Source organism: Mixophyes fleayi, chromosome 1 (assembly GCF_038048845.1).
Source record: "Mixophyes fleayi isolate aMixFle1 chromosome 1, aMixFle1.hap1, whole genome shotgun sequence".
NCBI lineage: Eukaryota > Metazoa > Chordata > Amphibia > Anura > Limnodynastidae > Mixophyes > Mixophyes fleayi.
Genome location: NC_134402.1, coordinates 380,338,452 through 380,359,382, shown reverse-complemented (window position 1 = coordinate 380,359,382; position 20,931 = coordinate 380,338,452). Strand labels below are relative to the sequence as shown.

General features: G+C 40.3%; 1 protein-coding gene across 1 annotated transcript in view; it reads right to left on the bottom strand.

Moving 5' to 3' along the window:
- Positions 1-14,989, bottom strand: part of TRIM36 (tripartite motif containing 36) — a 67,443-nt gene extending 52,454 nt beyond the window's left edge. Inside the window, exon 1 of the mRNA XM_075179627.1 lies at positions 14,711-14,989. Coding sequence (XP_075035728.1) covers positions 14,711-14,782 — 72 coding nt within the window. The 5' untranslated portion in view covers positions 14,783-14,989. The remainder of the gene's footprint in view (positions 1-14,710) is intronic.
- Between the last annotated feature and the right edge of the window lie 5,942 nt (positions 14,990-20,931).

Genomic DNA, 20,931 nt, shown 5'->3' with positions numbered 1-20,931 from the left:
GTGGGTTGTAGGAGGGAGGAGCGAAGAGAGAGGCAGGAGAGGAAAGGGAGGAGAAGATGTCAAGTCTGATGGCCTTAATTTTGCCGGACAAAAAGGAGGCAAAATCTGTAGCTGAGAGGGAGAGTGGGATAGGAGGAGGGAGAGGGGTGAACGTGGCAAAGAGGCGGCGGGGATTAGAGGACTGAGAAGAAATGAGGGACTTAAAGAAAGATTGTTTAGCAAGGGAGAGGGCGGAGCAGTAGGAGGAGAGGATGAACTTAAAATGAAGCAAGTCAGCCAGAGAGCGAGATTTCCTCCAGAGGCGTTCAGCATATATATACATATATATATATATATAGGGGCGGGCTATTAGGGCCGGGGGGTAGGCCGGCCGGCCGGCCCCGGATGCAATATATCACATATTCACCAATGACGTGGCCGCATCCCGTGTCATGTGATGTGCCCGCCTGTGTGCCCCCCGGGCTTCCCTCTCCCAGCCCGCACCTGTATATATATATATATATATATATATATATATATACATACATACATACATACGTTGGCTAAGTGGTTAGGATCTCTGCCTCACAGCGCTGGGGTCATGAATTTAATTCCCGACCGTGGACTTATCTGTATGGAGTTTGTATGTTCCCCCCATGATGATGATGACATAGGTGACCAAATTGGGTGAGATACTCACAGATGAACTGATAGCCTGTGCAGGGTTATATCACCTATAAATAATATACAGTACATGGTGTTAGACGTGAAAATGAAAACTGTTCCCTTATTCCTACCACAAAGAAGCTGGTTTAATGTGCTCTAAGGTCAGACTTTTTTTCAGGACCATCGGGATCTAAGAGGAGGAAGACAGACTACAAGGGCTCTATGCCAAGACACTATGCACGCACGTTACTTTTCTCCCAGGACAATATATCCTTTAAAAAATTGATGAAGTAAATAACATCAGTTCATGCACTAACAATCAATGACAGGAAGACAGGATAGAGTCAATTTTTATGCATGGTGATTAAAACGAAAAATAAGCTTTTAAACGTTTATTCAGCCACAGACATTTTATTATATTCTGTGCGGGTTATTATTGCAACAGTTATAAAGGAGCTTATTCTTACAGCATACACATTGCAATTTATAATGTAATTATCAAGGAAGTAGTTTAGTTTAATTTCATAATCAGTGTTGGCTAAAATTACCAGGAGCCACAACTACCTTTGTAAAAAAAGAATCAGATGATGTTAAAAGATTAGACTACCAGTAGGACAAGTTCACTTAGACCAAACAGTAGGTGAAGCTAAGTACACACTACAGAAAATTTATCTTGAAGGACTGAAAGTCCCGATCAGCATGCTGATTCATGTGTATACACTTACATGATTTATCTTCAGATCTGTGCTTTTCATTTGTCATAACCATCGACTGAAAAGATTGTCACTCTGTTAACTCTATGGAGATCTGCCTACACTGCTAGTCGTGAGTGCATACCCACTTCAGAATTTGCCCGACATTTTTCCATCATTTATAGAGATTTTTATCTGGTCATAAAATCAAATGAAAAGACACGATGTTCTTTGGTACAATTAAACATGAACGTAGGAGTTTACACACTAATGCAAAATCGGACCTAACACTCGTTTATCGTGTGATTGGCACGATGATTGGATAATAAACCTGTTGTCATGGAATTGCAGAGATGGGCGCTAATCAGTATTAGTGCAACTGAACAGGGAGGCGCAGAGTCTAACATACCCCCGGTATTCACCAGGGAACCCCGCAAGGAAGTTTGGCCTTCGCTGCAGAGGGTAAGCAGGTTGCGGTTCTCCAAGACAGTCACTGATGTAGCGACAGTAGTAGACAGGAATAGTTAGGTGGTCTAGGTCAAACCAAACAAATAGTGCGGTACACAGGGAAGATCCAGGAGAGAAGTCAGGACAAGCCAAATAGTCAAACCAGCCGAGCAACGAAGAACCAAAATGCAACACAGGAGAATAGAAGCAGACAAGTCGAGTCAGGACCAGGAACACAGGATCAGAATTTCAGGAAGTGCTGGAGTAGGGAGTGAACCAATATTCTGGCAACCAACAGGTTTCAGAGGGCGCTATATATACCATAAGGTGCATCCTGATTGGGTGATGGAGATTCGGTGGTCAGAAACGCTGACCGTCGACAGGAGAGCGGAGATAGTGTCCCGTTGCTAGGCAACTGAACCGGGCATGCACACACATATCGTGCAAAAGAACAAGGGAGCGGCCTGTTGCTAGGCAACGGGACACAGCTGCCAGGAATGTGCAGGTGTCCATCTCTTGCACCAAGTGTCGGTATGCACCTAGCTTTACTTTATGGATTGCTAGTCAAGTTGGTGTAAATACAAATCCATGGTATGATCCTGTAGCTAGGTCCAAGCACTACAGTTCCTAATAGTACCAGTGATGCTGGAATAGATCAAAGTGCAAGGTTGTGTCCAGTTGACTGCATAAGGTGCAGGCCAAATTGGACAAAACCTGGCCAGTCGGTGCTCGGGATGAGCAGTTGGATCTGTTCCAGCATCTTGGGGCTTGTTAATGCAGTGAGAAGATGAACGATGATGGTCGTCTGTGGTCATCTTCTGAGCGTATGTAGCAAAATGCACCATAAATATCTAATGAATTTCATATCAGTCACTAGAAAGAAAACCTTTGGTCAGGAGCTCTGGATGTTACCCACCAGTGATGTAAGCCGTGGTTATATTTATATTAAATCACACACCTTAGGAAATAAATTTACTTAAAACAAGGGCACAGAATAAAAAATAATGCAGTGATATGAAATTCTTCCCTAGAGTCTCAACTTTTGTGGGACAGTTATTCATACTTACCAACTTTTGAAAGCTGATTTCCGGGAGCCTGCCGGGGGAGGTGGGCGTGGTGGGGGGCAGGGCTCCAAATGGCGTAATTTTGGGCCCCTACCCCTGACGTAATGACGCAAACGCATCATTTTACAGCAGGGGGCAGGACCTAATTCTGCCCACTTCACTAGGAAGTGGGCAGATGCAGGAGATTGCCACACTCTCCCAGGAGTCCGTGAGACTGACGTGAAATGCGGGAGTCTCCCGGACATTCCAGGATTCCGGGAGAGTTGGCAAGTATGCATTACATACATCTGGTTGCAATCCTCAACCAATTATTACTGAAGATTATTATCTTCATTATGATAACAGTGATATGGTTTATAAGTGGATCTTACCTGTCCAAGTCAATATTCTGGCACCGTAACGCGTCATTTTACAGCAGGGGGTGGGGCCAATCGGCTTTTTGGATCTAATTCTGCCCACTTCACTAGGAAGTGGGAAGATTCGGGAGATTGCCACACTCTCCAGGGAGTCCGTGAGACTCTCGTGAAATTCCGGACATTCCGGGAGAGTTGGCAAGTATGCAGTTATTTTGGAGATAAGAAGAACAGTGACGTTTGTTGGATATGGTTATGTCATGGGCGTAATACGGATAAACCCTGGGCTGGGCCTAGTTACATATTTATTGGTAAAGCTTGTTTGTTCTTTTCCAGAATGGTTGTTCTTGTCTGCTAGTTGAAGTTCCATTTAAACAGCATTGTAAAGGTGGTTTGATCAAATAGGTGTACAACATACAAGAAGAGACTTGAATGTTTGTTTTTCAACCTTTTATCTATGATCAAGGGTAAATGCAAAGCATCAGGTCTATCTATACAAGAAAATTACAATGCAAATCCTTTCAAAGTAATTCCGTTATTATTTGTTTGAAGTTTAGTAAATAGGCTATATCTGGTGCCTGAATAATGAAAGTGAAATATCACATAGCACCTTAATCATCACTTGAGACAAAAGAATAAATCAGGACATTGTTCTCCTACAACTTTGCCTCCAATATCGGGACTTCTGCCTCACAATCCAAGGGATGACTCTCAAAGATTTTTTTCAGAAAAAAAACATCCATTCTGCGCTAGCCTCCTACATCTAGAGCGCAAAGTTGCGGTCAAGTCTTCCGTGTATTGTATTTAGCGACAGAACAGGTAATTTCACAAGTCTTCCGTGTATTGTATTTAGCGACAGAACAGACCATTTCACAAGTCTTCCGTGTATTGTATTTAGCGACAGAACAGGCCATTTCTCAAGTCTTCCGTGTATTGTATTTAGCGACAGAACAGGCCATTTCACAAGTCTTCCGTGTATTGTATTTAGCGACAGAACAGGCCATTTCACAAGTCTTGCGTGTATTGAATTTAGCGGCAGAACAGGCCATTTGACAGAGGTGTTAAGTCGACGCAATCTTTAAATTCTGCAATCTGCAGAATTCAGAATCTATAAATTCGGCTGGACTGATGACGATTTATTCTGCTCTGTGTCGTGGCTGCGGTAAGACTGGGAATTCCTGATACACCAAATATAATAAGCCTAAATTTCCACTGGAGAAAGGTGTGAACTTTTGCAGCCAAATGTGGCATACTGAAAATATTCTATAGAACAGCTTTGAAAATTTTGCTCATCTGTACTAACATCTGAAATCCTGTCAAAATATAATCACATATACTGTTTATCCATGGGAAACAAAGGCATGAGAGTAAAAAGAAAGCTTGGTTCTGTAATATGCACTACTGAAGCCTGCCTAATACCGTTTAACCCTGACAGAACAAAAATAATACAAATACAAAAAGAGAAAAGAAAATGTGTAGACTTGAGGCACTCATAGACCAATACTTCAATTAGCTAAAAACTGCATTACTGCTTTATTAGTATTCATTAAAATATCACATTTTGTTGTTTATATGTAGTATACTAGCGAAATATTAAAACGGAAAATAAATTGAATTGACCATGAAAGTTAAGTTCTGTTAAAAAGCAGTGATTTACTGCTAGCAATGTCTTTCCTATAATCAATATATTTGTTTTTAGATCCTCTAAGGATGTCCACTCTAATAGCACCACTTATATAGCATTACGGTGCCAGAATATTGACTTGGACAGGTAAGATCCTCTTATAAACCATATCACTGTTATCATAATGAAGATAATAATCTTCAGTAATGATTGGTTAAGAGGATTGCAACCAGATGTATGTAATGCATATTTGCCAACTCTCCCGGAATGTCCGGGAGACTCCCGCATTTCACGTGAGTCTCACAGACTCCCGGGAGAGTGTGGCAATCTCCCGCATCTGCCCACTTCCTAGTGAAGCCCGGCCCAGCCCCTTGCTGTAAAATGACGCATTTGCGTCATTACGTCACGGGGACGGGTCCAAAATGACGCAAATTTTGGAACCTCGCACCCCATCCCGCCCACCTCCCCCGGCAGGCTCCCGGAAGCCAACTTTAGAAAGTTGGCAAGTATGATGTAATGCCACAATTTCAAATAGTATCCTAGGATAAATATTGCTGTTAATATTAATATTATTATTATTATTATTATTATTGCTGCTACAACTTGATATCTTGTAGGCAATAAACCACACCTATTCATTTATGTTATCAGAGTGTTCCGTAATGGCTTAAATATTGTGAGACCTTGCAACTGATAGGGCAGTCCTATTCACTACTTATAATATTACAAAGCTTAATCATGCATCTGCATTATATATATCTCACGCCCCCTGGATTATTGTATGACCCCTAATTTAAATAGTTTCCTTGTTCTACAGAACAGCTAACTATTGTATATTATTCCTAGGATGCATCCATACTCAGGTCTTAAACTTTAAATATAGGAGTAGCATATATATAAATATATATATATATATATATATATATATATATATATATATATATATATATATGTCCCAAATACATTGTATTTTGAGTATTACACACAAAGTAATAATAATTATAAGATATATTAAACATTCATATTTGACAATAAAATCTGCGTTTGGGGCAAGCTTTAATTAAACATGCATATAAAAAACACCACTTAAAAATATGCACTATATACTGTTCACATGGAGAACACAGTTGACTATCTTGACCAAATCAATTAAAAACTTGAAATTAAAAGCTCCAAAGTCAAAGGCTATTTTTGTTGGCATGTGGTGTTCATTAATACTGTCTGATATCCTACAGAGATGCAAATGTTCAACATGTACACTAAAATATAGGACAAGGTAAAATTGTTTACATTTGAAAGAAAAATTAACTGTCTTGGTCTCCTAATGCTGTCACATGTTTGACAAAATAAATCTGACCACATTTGAAGAACTAAAGCGCTCTGTTATACTAGGCGCAAGTTAAACTGAAAGACATATTTACTACTTAGCATGAAAGTCACGCACAAGTGGTGCTGCTTGAATGCACACTCAAAAATATAAATTTTTTATGAGCTATGCACACAAATGTCAATGATAATTAGACAGGTCTAACAAAATAAATATTAATAAGAGTTTACTATTTTTGCCGCATCCAGTTTTCTTGCCCCTTCTTCACTATATTGGGACAACCTGTAGACAGCACCAGGGTCGGACTGGGCCACCGGGGAGCCAGGCTATCCCCGATAGACCCTGACCCTGATCGCTCCCCTTTTCGTTGGTGGGGGGAACGGGTAACTTAAAAAAAAAAAATTAAAAAAAATACTCTCATGACCGCGGCGCTCCCCGATTCCTCTCTGCTCCGTTAGCACTCAATATTGGGCGTGACATCATTACGCCCAACGTTCAGTTAGGAGCGGCACAGAGCGGAGTCGGCAAGAAGAGAGAAGACAGGAGGCAGAAGAAGAGAAGAAAGAAGCCAATAGAAAATGTAAGTGTAAGAACGGAAGCAAGGGGGAGTAAAGGCAGCATGACAGTGAGTGAAGTGGCAAAGGCAGCATGGCAGAAAGTGAGAAGGGGCAATGGCAGCATGGCAAAGAGTGAAGGAGGGCCAAAGCAACATGGCAGAGTGTGAAGGGGGACCAAAGCAGCATGGCAGAGAGTGAAGGGGGGCCAAAGCAGCATGGCAGAGTGGAAGGGGGACCAAAGCAGCATGGCAGAGTGTGATGAAGGGGGGGCAGGAGAAGGGGGGAGCAAAAGCAGCATGGAGGGCGCAGTGTGATCATAAGGAGGCACAGCATGGTGATGAAGGATTGAAAGTTTGTGTGTGTGATGGCACTGTGGGCTTGTGGCAATGTAATGTGTGTGTGTTAGGTGGTGGCTAACTAATAGGTGCTATTTTGTATGTGGGGTGATGGTGGGACAATTTCATTTTGTAGTGGAGACTATTAGTTTAAGATGGGGTGGTTTGGGCGCTATTAATTGAATGCGGGGCTGAGTTTGAGGAGCATGAGGTCTATTTATTAAATGTGAATATGAATAATTTTATGGCAGTGAGGGTTGCGGGAAATAGGTATATTTATTATACGTAAATGCTATTAATTTATTTCTGGGGCTGTCTGGAGGGAGGGAAATAAGTTTATTTATTAAATGGGAATACTATTACTTTAATGTTGGGACTGGAGGAAGGCCTAAGTATTAATTGTGAGTCCTATTGATTTAACGCCGGGGCTGGTTGGAATTTTCTAAATGTACTAATTTTTTTTTTTCAAATAGGGCCCCCAACATTCCAGGATCCAGACAAGCTGCAACTAAAGAAACCAGCAACCACAGGTGGTGAAAGTGACAAGAACAGGTAGGACAGCCTGTCAAATGTTCTGAGTCTAGTGGGACAATCACGATTTTTGGTGACTGTTCTGCCCAATCTAAGGGGCAGGTCAAGACTATGTATTCTTTATATACACACTGCATTTTTTATATACTACACTATGGTGCTAGCTGTCCTTCATGGGCTGACCACTCCCCCTCTAGTGTCTGATCTCGCCTCTTTGATGGCTGGCCACACCCCCTCTGGTGGACCCCTATCGTTGCAGTTCCGCGTTGGGCCCTTCATGCCCCAGTCCGACACTGGACAACACTCAAGAGTAACACTATCCTGGTGTATGTATTGTCAGTATTTTGGACTGGTGGTGGTACATTTGTGCAGGTTCTCCTCCTCTAACTTGTTATAGCCCACTTGTTCCCTTTCAGTGCAGGTAGTGTGGAGGAGTTTAGATGGGAGGACTGTTACTCCACCCACCTGTCATCCACCAGTTATCTTCTGACAGGTATGAGTGCTGTGTAGAAATAAGTGACCCCCATATAACCAATAACTACTTTTTTTCAAAAACAAAAAACTTTTGGCTTTGTTTGAACTTGAATTTTCTGGCTTAAAAGCAAATTATAGATAATGGTGCTTAACTTGGGGATCACAATCCAAAATACTAGGAAAACATACCTGTCAACAGTTTGTAAATTCTGACAGCCACAAAGGACATGGCCTCAGCCAAAATGGGACAGTTTGGCCTGATCAGGGGCCTAAGTCCCAATTTTGCAAACGCAAAGTTGGTAGGTATGAATTCCAATGCCATTCAGAGTAAGTGGACATGTTCATTGTTTTGCGAAACTATTGTGCAATGCCAATTTATAAAGCACTATACAGCATTACGGTGGTGGAGCGCAAATGTACTTGGTACTATGTAATAAAATAGATTTTATATCCATGGTAAGGGGGCATTGAGGAAATAGTGATCACAACATGGTAACACTTGACTTGAATAAAACATTTTGCAAGTAAGCTACAAAAAAAGTTTAGAAGAGCAAGGTTTAATCAGCTCAGAGAAGTACTTACAGTTGTAGAACAGAAAAATTACTTTAAAGTAAAAGCACAGAGACCAAATGAGAAGTTATTGAAAATATTTTAAATAAACTTTATAGCAAGTACATACTTTATGGCAACATTTCTAAGAATGAAAGGCAACCCATGCGGTTAATTAAAATTACATTTTATAACTATTTTAACAGGTTTTTTTAAGTGAATACAGCAAACGTTACTGTGTTCGAAGGATTTGTTTATTGTTGGAGGCTAAATTTGTAACCGCCACACTGAGGGTTTTATTTATCCTTCCTCTGGATCAACATAATTTGAATTTATGAAAGGGTGAACTTAATTGACCTATGTCAGCACTTCAAACTTACTATGCATATGGAAGCCTTTCCAAGTTCTAAAAAGGAAAGACATTATTACTGAAACAGTGAACTGTAGGTGCCAAAGCTGATTCACAGACAGAAAAATGCTAAATCCTTTTGACTAAAGATGTGTTGGGGTGATTATTTAAGAACACTTGAAAATAAGTAACCGTTATAACCAACTAGTAAAAGTTACAGGAAAGCACTTACATGCCCATAAATTATCACATAAAGGCCTAAAACCCCTTTAGGGGTTAGTAGTCACCCATTTTATAAGCTATAAAAAGTTTAAAATTCTCCAGTAGTTGAATATTTTTAAAGTAATAGGGTATATAGAGACATTAAAACAAAATGCAGTTGAATGGGTCTGGAACAAGTTTCGGATATGTTATGTTCAGTAAGTATATACTGAACGCTTCCTAAAACATTCAAATAGAGGTCTCCCAGTTTATAAAAGTGCAACGCATTGCAAATCATGACCAAGATTTCATAGGAATTTATGAAGGAAAGTGCGTATGAGATCTTGGTTATGGACATATTGCATTGCAAACGCCCATGATCTAGGCCTCATAGGCATAATACTCTTCTGTTCTTTCCACTTGTGCCTTAAATGTGTGTAGAAGATATTTATAAAAACAAAACACACAAAAAACATCCATATGTACATATGAAGATATTATGCACTGTTTAATATGTATGTAAGGTATTTCAGAATTCATAGCTCTTAGCTAACCTAATATTGTCTTCCATTTTTAAATTAAAAACACAAATACGCATTCTACATCTGCCTCCACCAATTGCGTAATACCATGATCCCATTTTACAGGCACATTAGCTCTCCATATTATATAACACCATGCACCCAAAACAAGCTATTTTTGCAGTATCATAGTGTGGTCAAATTTAAACAATTTTGTATTTAGCCTCTGATCAGGTTGCAGACTATGGGGCTGATTTAGAATTAGATTCAAGTGTATTTGTACATTGTAATTGTGTTTGTTATGCACAATGGGTCGCACTGTGTAGGCACACAACTTCTGACAGTATTTTCATCTGCATGTATAGGACACTTGTGGCCCCTTGAGCTTTGATAGGTCGATCTGTGGTGCCATCATGCATGTGGAGTAGAGTAAAGGTGTGGAGATGTAATTTAGTTACGCCTTTAAACTGCGTCAGGTCTTTGGTTTCCATATAACCATGAAAACATTACTTCCAAAATTTAAATAATGTAACTATGCAAGACAAGTGCAAAGTCTGCACTTTGCAACGACACAACATGCACGTATTCACTGTTTTTAAGGTTGCACGTATCAGAAGATATGTCTTGCACAAAATACAAGTGTGCACCAGTTCGGCACAGGAGAGATGTTTTCAGAGGTGGCATCCTGTATTACGCAAACTGTATTAGGGCTTATTTACATGAGAGGTTTTGCTATTTGGAACTTCCTTTTGCCCTGTGATTAATTTAGTTCTTTGTATTACACTCATAAGTTTGTTATTTACCTCTAATTTCAGTTCATAGAACGCTTTCCACATGAGAAAGGTGACAGAAGTGAGCATGAAAGTTTTTGTCCAAAAGAAAGTACGACTTATTTTGTCTATATTTTGTATCAGTTGTATAACATATAAAAATGTATTATGATTATATAATGAATATGGACCTGACTGGATATGTTCCATAGCCAGCTAACCACATTCACTACACATCTCCTCAACACAGATTCTAATATTTCCTTGTTGCACACATTCTCCAATTTTCTGCAAGGTGGCTTCTACGAAGTGCATCAACAGCAACTAAACGGTAATTGTGGAGTTTGTAAGGGTTGGGGATTTTTCTAAAGTGGACAACGCCATTAGCCATCAAAGTAATAGGACATGACATAAGTGGATAAAAGAAGGGCATTTAAAATGTTCTATGGCTCTCTGACATGTATCACTACACCACTATCAGTCTAAGAGTCTGCAGACAGCAGTATATAAAACACATAGGTGGTCATAGACTCTAATTATATATTTCCAGGAATATCATTCCAGCAGGACACTCAATCTGCCAAGTGACTAGAGCAGTTCAATCGATGTGGCTGACTGAGCAAACTTGCGAGTGCGAGTAATGGGGAAGATTATAAAAACTGGGGCACCGTAGTATTAGAGCAATCAGATATTTTCTTTTAAGAAAGTGGTTATTTTCCCAGCACAATATTTATATAAATGTTAAACAGTTTCGACTGATTGCTTTTTTCTGTTTAAAGGTCTCCTGCTCCTGCCGTACACCAGATCTATATGGACAGTAACTGATCGCCATTTTTGTGACTTAAAACATTTTGCACTTCTGTCAAATATGTCTCAAGATTGTTACTGAAAATTCCCACCCAACTCACAGCCCCCATCAGCGTCATAATTTGAAAAGAAGTTGCGCTTGGAACACACAGCATACCTACCAACTGTCCTGATTTAGGTGGGAAAATGAGGATATTTGACCCAACTACTGGGAATATTGGGTGTTATGTACTGATCACCCTGCGGGTGCCGCACATCCCCACCACTGGCGCTCGCAGGAGTGCAGGGGTGTTTTTGGGGAGGGTGTTTGTGGTGGCCTAACAATTCCCCCACAATGCAATCATGTAGTCAAAGTGGCGCAAGCATAGCCATTTTTTGTGTACATTGTTCTGATTTGCATTGGTAGATCGTTTAAGGGTATGCTCAAAAGGAAGGACAAAAATATGCATGTTCAATTACAAATATATTGCATGTGGTGTGCAGATTTTTTACACACAATTCCAGTGCAGGAATTTTAAAAAAAAATGGCCCTCCAAGATCCTCCTTGCTCCTAAAATGCCTGAAAAAAAACGTCAGTGTGGACGTAAATCTTATTCCACTACTGCACATAAATCAGTAGCCAGGAAGACAAGACAAACAAAAATGATATAAAACAATATTATGATGAAGTGAATGGGCAAATCTCATATAAAAACAAAAACAACTGGTTGAATTACTTCAATTGAAGTTGCATATATTAACTATTGATAGTTTAAGGTTTACTTTACATTATAGACCAGTTAACACAAGCAGGTTTACAATTGTAATTCGTCTCCAAGAAATGGGGAAGGGGCGTATGCACGCAGTCAGTGTACAGTAAGGACGTTCCGAACTCGAGCGCACAATGTCATATCACTTGCACCAGCTACAGGTCTGGTGTAAGTACCGAGTGATGGTGATGCACGGTTGCTTGATGGTCAGTCCTTCTGCCTCACAGCACTGGGCTCACGAGTTCGATTCTCGACCATGGCCTTATCTGTGGGGAGTTTGTATGCTCTCTCCATGTTTGCGTGGGTTCCCCTCGGGTGCTCCGGATTCCCCCCACACTCCAAAAACATAATATTAGGTTAATTGGCTGCTATTAAACTGACCTTAGTCTCTCTCAGTCTGTGTGTGTGTATGTTAGGAAATTTAGATTGTAAGCTCCAATGGGGCAGGGACTGATGTAAGTGAATTCTCTGTACAGCGCTGCGGAATTAGTGACACTATATAAATAGCTGATGATGATGATGGCGGGGTACGCATGCTAAAATGTGTTTGAAATCAAGAACAATTATAAAAAAAGGAATTCTATGTACAGTACACATTAATAACATCATGATAAATTTATTTCATGGGGGGGGTATATATAACTTTTTTCATTTTCCATTAATTACTAGATTATTACAAAGTGACAACAATTATTTTTTGTGTGCATTCTGCTGGGACTTCATATTTCACATATGTATTGTACTTATCTCTTTCCCTATAGAATTATTTTCAAATTCCTCACCTTAACTTACAAGGCTCTCTCCCACCCAACTGCCCCTTATATCTCCTACCTCCTCTCCATTCACCCTCCCTCCCTCTTCCTGTGCTTGGCCAATGACTCAGCCAATAGCCTCTCCCCCCACTCTGATCACCACATCCCATTCTAGAACCCAAGACTTCTCCCGAGCTGCCCCTCTCCATTAGAATGTCCCCCCACGCTCCACCCGACTGTCCTCTAATTTCTGCTCCTTCAAATTCGCACTTACAACTCACCTCTTCCTCAAAGCCTACCAGCTGCCCGCCTAAACCTCTCTCCATGCTTGTTCTCATCGCCTCTCTCTTCCCGGCACCCTTTGCTTACTCCTCCTGCACTTGATCCCCTCTACTGACTCCCCTTTGTGTCTGCTATCTGTTTGACCTCCCTTTAGGATGTAAGTTCTTATGAGCAGGGATCTCTTCCCTCCTGTCTTTATACCTATTCTTTTGCTCCAAATTCACTGCATTTGCTATGCCTGGAGCTTCTGGAGTCTTGATATTACTCGTTTTTTGCTCTGTACTGTTTTCACTGTATGTTTCTATGGTGTGTGTGCGGCGCTCCAGAAGTCTTGTGGTGCCTTACTAATAAAGGATAATAGTTTTTCCTACACGCCTAATTGCAAACAGATATAAAATGCGATTGTGTAAAACCTCTACATGAAGAAATGACGCAAATTACTATGGCCAGAGTGAGATTTCCGTTTTTAAAGCGCCAATGGCTGGACCCAATGCCTGGATTACATTATAAAGGTGTTGGGACCAGCCATTGCCGCTTTAACAATCTCCCTTTGCCCATTGTAAGTAACCTCATTTCTTCATGCAGAGATTTTACACAGTTGTATTTTATATTTTGCTGCAAATTAGGAGTGTAGGAAACATTCTATGTCACTTCTATAGTAAGTCTATATTTAATCCATGTTGGGCTGATACTGTTCAGAATATTCATGTCGGGCCAACTGCTGTTGGGATTATTGCAGCCTAAAAAAGGTACCCCACCCAGAAAGTCAACTATTATTAAAATTCTTTACTTTTACTGTCTATTTGAAAAAGTTGGCTGTAGCATTGAGATATGGCAGTAAACATTGAGAACCCCTTTTCAGTAAAATTAGTTTAGTTCACTGTCACCCTGCATATAACAAATGTACAGCAGCTTTTTATGTTATGTCCCTCTATAAATGTAATCATATTTCACTTCACTTTATATTTCAAACTTCACTGAAATACCAGGGGAAAAAAACTATGCATTGATCTGATTTAATTTGTATTACTGGTTGCTGCTTTAATTAACAATAGTTATAACAATCTCTAGAGAGAGGTCAAGGACAACGGTTGGCAGCTTTTGACTCCTTAATCTCATAACAGACGCGATCATATACTTTGTAATATCTTGTTTAGCATAGTGTGGACTAAAACAGACCTTTACAGAAATTTGCACTGGGCCCATCTGGACACACAATTATCCAGGATGTATGATGTATTTTGGAGCAGCACACAGATAAATAATATCAGGCATCACTGAGATGCACTAACCAAGCGTATAGTGTAATATTGTTAGAGTATGTGCACAGCATAGAAGTTAGATAACACAAATAATAGTTCTTAATGCACAAAACAGTGTAATAGAGCACCTGTAAAACACACGAAGCATTGTAGTGAACACACACAATGGACAAATGAGCTTTTTCAGACATTTGTATGACTTGCTAAGAAGACACACGATGGAGTGACACTTGGCAGAGAGATCGCCACACTTCATTACAAAGACCCCATTCTCTGCACAGATATCTGATAGGCAGAAACCAGTATTAGCAGCTTTGATTTTGCACTTACTTTATAATAACATTATAAAGTCTGCTAACCTGCTCCTGTATTCACTTATCACACGCAGCTACGATCTTATCAGCCTTTAATGCTCTTACCTGGTTTGTGGAAATTGTATCAATTATAAAACCAAACTGATTGATTTCTTCCGACCCAATCATTGTAACCATCAGCTCCAAAATAGCAGTAATTCCCCCGGAGCAGTCAGCACATGGATGTCAGGGACAGCTGCAGCCAAGTGTGATACAGGGATACTGAAGATAACGGCACTATAAAGAGACCTGCTTAGAGATCTGGGCTGTTGCCTTTATTGTGCAACTGAATCCAGCTCATGGAAAATAAGGACAATAAATTTGATAGGCTGTGTTTATGTGCTGAAAATTTCATGAGAGCAACTCAAGCTGTGCAAAGATTTGCACCGCCCACCACCGACAAAGCACCCTCCTCCAAACTCAAAGACTTCAGTTTGTCAGGGTTCTTCAAGACAAGAGTCTGAGTAACTGATAGCACAAGAGGGGTAAAGCAAACACCCCTGCTGATTTCATGGACTTGTATGTATATTACTGGGTGTATTACATATTATGTGAATAGACACCCAAGTTTTTTGGTAAAAAACTGAATATCAATTTACTATATTATAGAAAATAGAGTTTGTAAATATATGTTTATAATTTGGAAAATAATTGCATATATTTTCGTTGTTATAATTATCACAATATCTTTGGTTTAGGAATGCTTTGTGGGTGTAATATTTGGAGTATTAGCATACAATGGTATGAGATAACTAATCCATAAGCCACCAATAAACATACATCCTAATCAACAAAAGCAAAGTGCAAAGGTGCATTTTCTAAAATAAAATGCAAGCAGTGGGTTCATTCCAACATGTTCAAAACTTTCATTATGTTACAATTTTGATAAATTTAACAAAATAAATTGCATTAGAGATGGCAAGTTATTTCATTATGAAAAATCCATATTTTGGATAACATTTTTTTATGATGCCCTTTCTTTCTGTTATGTTTTTCTTTTGCTTTGTTTTTATACTGTGCAGATACCACTTACTACTGCCCATAAAGAGGTTGGACTAAAAGATCTTAATAGAGATCAATATGCCTGAAGCAGGGCACTTGAACTTTATACCTGGCACCACTTAACTCCGCGCACCTGCCAACCCAGGGAGAATTCATTTAGCTTGAGCACATGTGGGGAGCTTAAGATAACCTCAATAAGACAAGTGTAGAGTAACAGACTGTAGTATATGGGAAGGCATCTCTGTTTATGAATAATTCCTGCCCCCCTTCCCAAGCCTCATCACCGCCTTCAGAGGGGTTACAGGGCCTTTGCAGATAATGCTTAGGCAAAAAGATGTGACCTTTCCAAGCTTCTGTAAAGAATTGCAAGTCCCTGCATGTCACTGGTGACAGTTACACAACAGGTTTTGGTACTTGATAATCAAAATGACATTTGGGTGGAGTGCACTCTTCAAGCGGTGTTCAGGTCTTTAACAAGCACAATCCATTTGTACATATTTATGTGCATACATTAAAACAAATACTTCAAAGAAAATTTTCATATATGCATTTCATCTATATTTATTAATAATATGCTCCTTCAGCCTCTCCTAACACTTATATACAGACAACACACAAATTTACCTCTCCTTCCCTGATCTCTCTCTTTCTCTTTCATCCCGTGTGTTCAGTCAACAAGATATTTGTTAAGTCCAGCCGCCAGCTGCAGGTTCTGCAATTGGGACATGACTCACGATTGGCAGGGCATCCTGGTATCAGGAAGACTAATAATTTGGTCCTCCAATTTGGTCCACTGTCTAGAAGGATGTTGCTTCATCCAATCTTGCACTGCTTGTGCATGCACCAAGGTACCATGGATACTGTTTTCTGGGATTTTGATGCCCCTGTACATTCAACAGAGGCCATGGAGTCACGTGTCATGGATTTCATCACCGACCTTTCCAGCTCTCAAGACAACATCACCATCCTGGTGATAGTGGAATGCTTCTCCAAGAAAGTGCACTTCACTGCCTTGAAGAATCTGCCGTCAGCACACCAACTCTCCCAGATCTTCACCAAAGATGTCTTGATTGGACTGCCCTTATTAGGCAGGCTGTGGCACTTATCCAGTGCAAGAGTAGTAGATCACTCCTCTAGTGATCTGGTGTGGTTCCTAGTGCTTCTAGTTCCTCTGTACTCCTAGGTACTGTTTGGATTTCCTGGTTCTGACTCAATATGTTCCTGACTATTCTCCTGCCTCAGGAGGTGGTCATTCCATATTCACATGCCATCTCTGGGGTTCCTTTGGCAGACAAACATGCACATGATTTCCAGGGTCTGTGGAAAAGGTTGCAGGAGCAGCTGAAGACAGTAGCTAACCAAAAAAGGTTTGTGGTCTAGTGGAATGGGATGGGATGGTATACTCACTGGGTGATAAACATTGACCTGAAGATGCCCTCTTTCAAAATGGGGCCTATATACATCAGCAGGAAGATTAGTCCAGGCTACGACTACCACCTTCCTTTTGGAACCATCCAGTATTCCACATTTCCCTTCTGAAAACGGTGGTGAAGAATCTATTTCCTAGATGAGTGGAGGTAGAGGACCTCCAAGAATATATTATTCAGTTAATCTTGGACTCTGGGAGAGGAGTGCAGTTCCTAGTGCACTGAAAGTGCTTCAGTCTGAGGACCGCTCTTGGATTAAGTCAATCAAAGTTTACGCACCTGAAATGCTCACCAAATTCTTCAGGTTGGCAAGTCTAGAGGGTAGTCTGCTCCTCAAAGGGGGATCACTGTCAGAAACCACAACACTACCTCCACCTTCTCTCACTTCTGTAGTCAGCAATCTGCTAAGATCAGCAATCTAGCTAGCCACCTCACCTGGACTACTGCACAGCTTTCTTTGCTCTGCAATCAACCCTACAATGAAAAAGTCAAGTCAATAAGAACAATTTATCTCATCTATTTGTAGCCTTTATAAAGTCCCTCAGTTCTACCAAACCTTTACATGAGCAACAATTTCTATGCTTGTGCTTTGAAGAAAACTTGTTATGTTTGACTGTAGTTCATGATTCTACCTTCTCCAATCCTTCAACCTCAGCTTTGCCCCCCACTATTCTTCCTTCTGCAATCCTTTGACTTCAGCTTGTGTCTCACGACCAGTCCTCTCAGGAATAAGCAGCTTGGTCATAAGTGATGTGTCTCTGATAGCTTTCTGAGCCAAGTGGTTCTTTCATGGGAGCAGCCAGCACTGTGACAATTTGTAGTATAAGTTCAATCCTTACATTTTATATCTCTCAATGGAAGTTGCAATAGAGAAAACAGTAAGAACAGTAACAAATCATAGAAACAGTGTTTTACAGCTGAGCTAGAAATGTATCATTTTTAGTTATTTTCCCATTGATAAGGTCATAGCTTTCTTGAAGCAAGTATATGGATTATATTACTTAGAAATTCTAATCATATTTTAAAGGTTAAGTAGAAATAAACTGATATTATAATTCAAGTATTATAGAATCAAACCAGTGACAATGAATTGCTACAAAACATTTTGTGTTCTAATTATCAATAATTAAGTACATTGAATGATGAGATGAGCTTATGTTGATATGCACTATACAGTGTTTTTTTGTGTGCCTAAAATATATATATATATATATAATTAATAATGCCGTCAGATTATTTTTTTTGCTAATTTTTAATCTGTAGCTGAGATGACTGCACTCTCATACTTTGCAACTGCTGTGACATTTAAGTGGCAGCTTCTGACTAATCAGTAGTAATGAATGAATCAATTAATCAAATTTCAAGTTCTTTAATGAATTTCAGCTATTTGCAGCCATCAAATCATTTCACAAATGAGAAGACTCAAAGGGCCAGATTTACTAAACTGCGGGTTTGAAAAAGGGGGGATGTTGCCAATAGCAACCAATCAGATTCTAGCTTTCATTTATTTAGTACCTTCTACAAAATGACAGCTAGAATCTGATTGGTTGCTATAGGCAACATCCCCACTTTTTCCAACCCGCAGCTTAGTAAATCTAGCCCAAAATGTTTCTTAAAAGTTCCAAAAGTAAAAATCAGCCATTAAGAATGCAGTCCTAATTGAGCTTAAATTCTAAATACTCCACTAGGCACTATTTTCATTTCAATACAGTAGTGATAGGAAACTATTGTGCTGCTGATATTATTAAAGCTTAGTGCTACCAGTATTTGAGTAAACTAGTCTGCAGGCCAAAGGGCATGAAGAAGGAACAAGAGACCAAGCCAAGGATGACCAGAGTAAAAATGTCACAGACCTTGTGAAATAGTGACATTGGCTAGCTGTCTATCACTCTACAACCTCCACTCAGTGCATAGTGATCTTTAGTGTTGTAAAAAGTTTATTAAGTCTATTAAAATATATACACCGATCAGCCACAATATTAACACCTTGGACAAGTGAAGTGAATAACATTGAATATCTTATTACAATGGCACCAGTCAAGAGGTAGAATATACTAGGCAGCAAGTGAACAGTCAGTTCTTGAAGTTGATGTGCTAGAAGCAGGAAAAATGGGCTAGCATGAGGATCTGATCGACTTTGACGAAACTGTGATGGCTAAGCGACTGGGTCAGAGAATCTCCCAAACGGCAGGTCTTGTGAGGTGTTCCCGGTATGTGGTGGTTAGTACCTACCAAAAGTGGTCCAAGACAGGACAACTGGTAAACCAGCAATAGGGTCATGGGCCCCAAGTGTCATTGATGCTCATGTAAAGTGAAGGCTAGCCCGTCTGGCCCAATCCCACAGAAGAGCTACTGTAGCACATATAGCTGAAAAAGTTAATGATAGGTATCAGAAAACACAGTGGATTGCAGCTTGCTGCATAGCCCCAGACCGGTCAGAGTGCCGATGCTGACCTCTGTCCACCACCGAAAGTGCCTGCAATGGGCACCTGAGAGCCAGAACAGGACCAAGGGGCAATGAAAGCAGGTGGCCTGGTCTTATGAATCATGATTTCTTTTACATCATGTGGACGGCCAGGTGCGTGTACGTTGTTTTCCTGGAGAAGAGTTGGCACCAGGATGGACTAATAGAAGAAGGCAAGCCAGCGGAGGCAGTGTGATGTTTTGGGCAATGTTCTGCTAGGAAACCTTGGGTCCTGTCATTTATGTGGGTGTTACTTTGAAATGTACCTGTAAGGAGCAGCAGGTAAATACTGTTTTCATTTTGCAGCTGCAGTGTTGTAGTCAGCCTGGGTGTGATCACATGACTCCACTCACCTGCAGCTCAATCTGACACCTGCCCTGATTGGCTATTGCTGCTTTAAATACCTGTCAGTTTCACTGAACCTTTGCAGGTTATTGTGTTCATACACGTGCTCCTGAGAATATTCTGCTCCTGTCTGACACTCTGTTTTGTCCTCTGCCTGTGACCAGACCATCCCTATTGCTGCCTGGATAGACCTTTCGCTTGTGACCCTGACTACATATATTGCTGCCTAGACTGACCCTTTGCCTGTTGTTTGACTCTGCCTTTTGTCTATGAAACCACCTGCCAGCTGCAGGATCGTGGTGCTAACTATATGCTACATTATTATTATTATTATTATTATTATTATTATTATTATTATCCTTTATTTGTTAGGCGCCACAAGAGTTCCGCAGCACCGTACACAGCACAATTGAACTCACCTGTGTCAGCTGTGTTTCACCTTCCAGATTTACAGCTCAATCTTGGTCCGGCACCTACCCTTGCACTGTGTTGCTTTCCAGCCCCATCCTGTACTCTATACTGGTAGAGGTTGGTACTACATCCTATTGCAACTCAGTATACCTGCTTAATCTGCTCCAGGTGCATGCTGCATCCCTGTTGCCATAGAGAACTCTGCTCAGCATCCCACCTCCAAGTCATCTGTGGTGCCCATCTACCCGAGTTAAGTTACCACTACTCAAGATGAATAAGATTTTGGTTGCAGGATAGAAAACAGAGAGTTATGGTAAATGGAGTACATTCACAGGAGGGAAAGGTTACAAGTGAAGTATTCCAAGGATCTGTACTTGGACCAGTGCTTTTTAATATCTTTATTGGAGACATTGCTAATGGTAGTCAAGGGAAAGTATGCCTTTTTGCAAATGACACAAAGATATGCAACAGGGTTGACACACCAGGAGGGGTAAAACAAATGATTGATGATTCATGTAGATTAGACGAATGGTCAAGAGAGTGCGGCCTCATATAGAATACTGTGTTCAATTCTGGAGGCCATAACTCCAGAAGAATATAAATACATTAGACACTGTACAAAGAAGGGCAACTAGAAT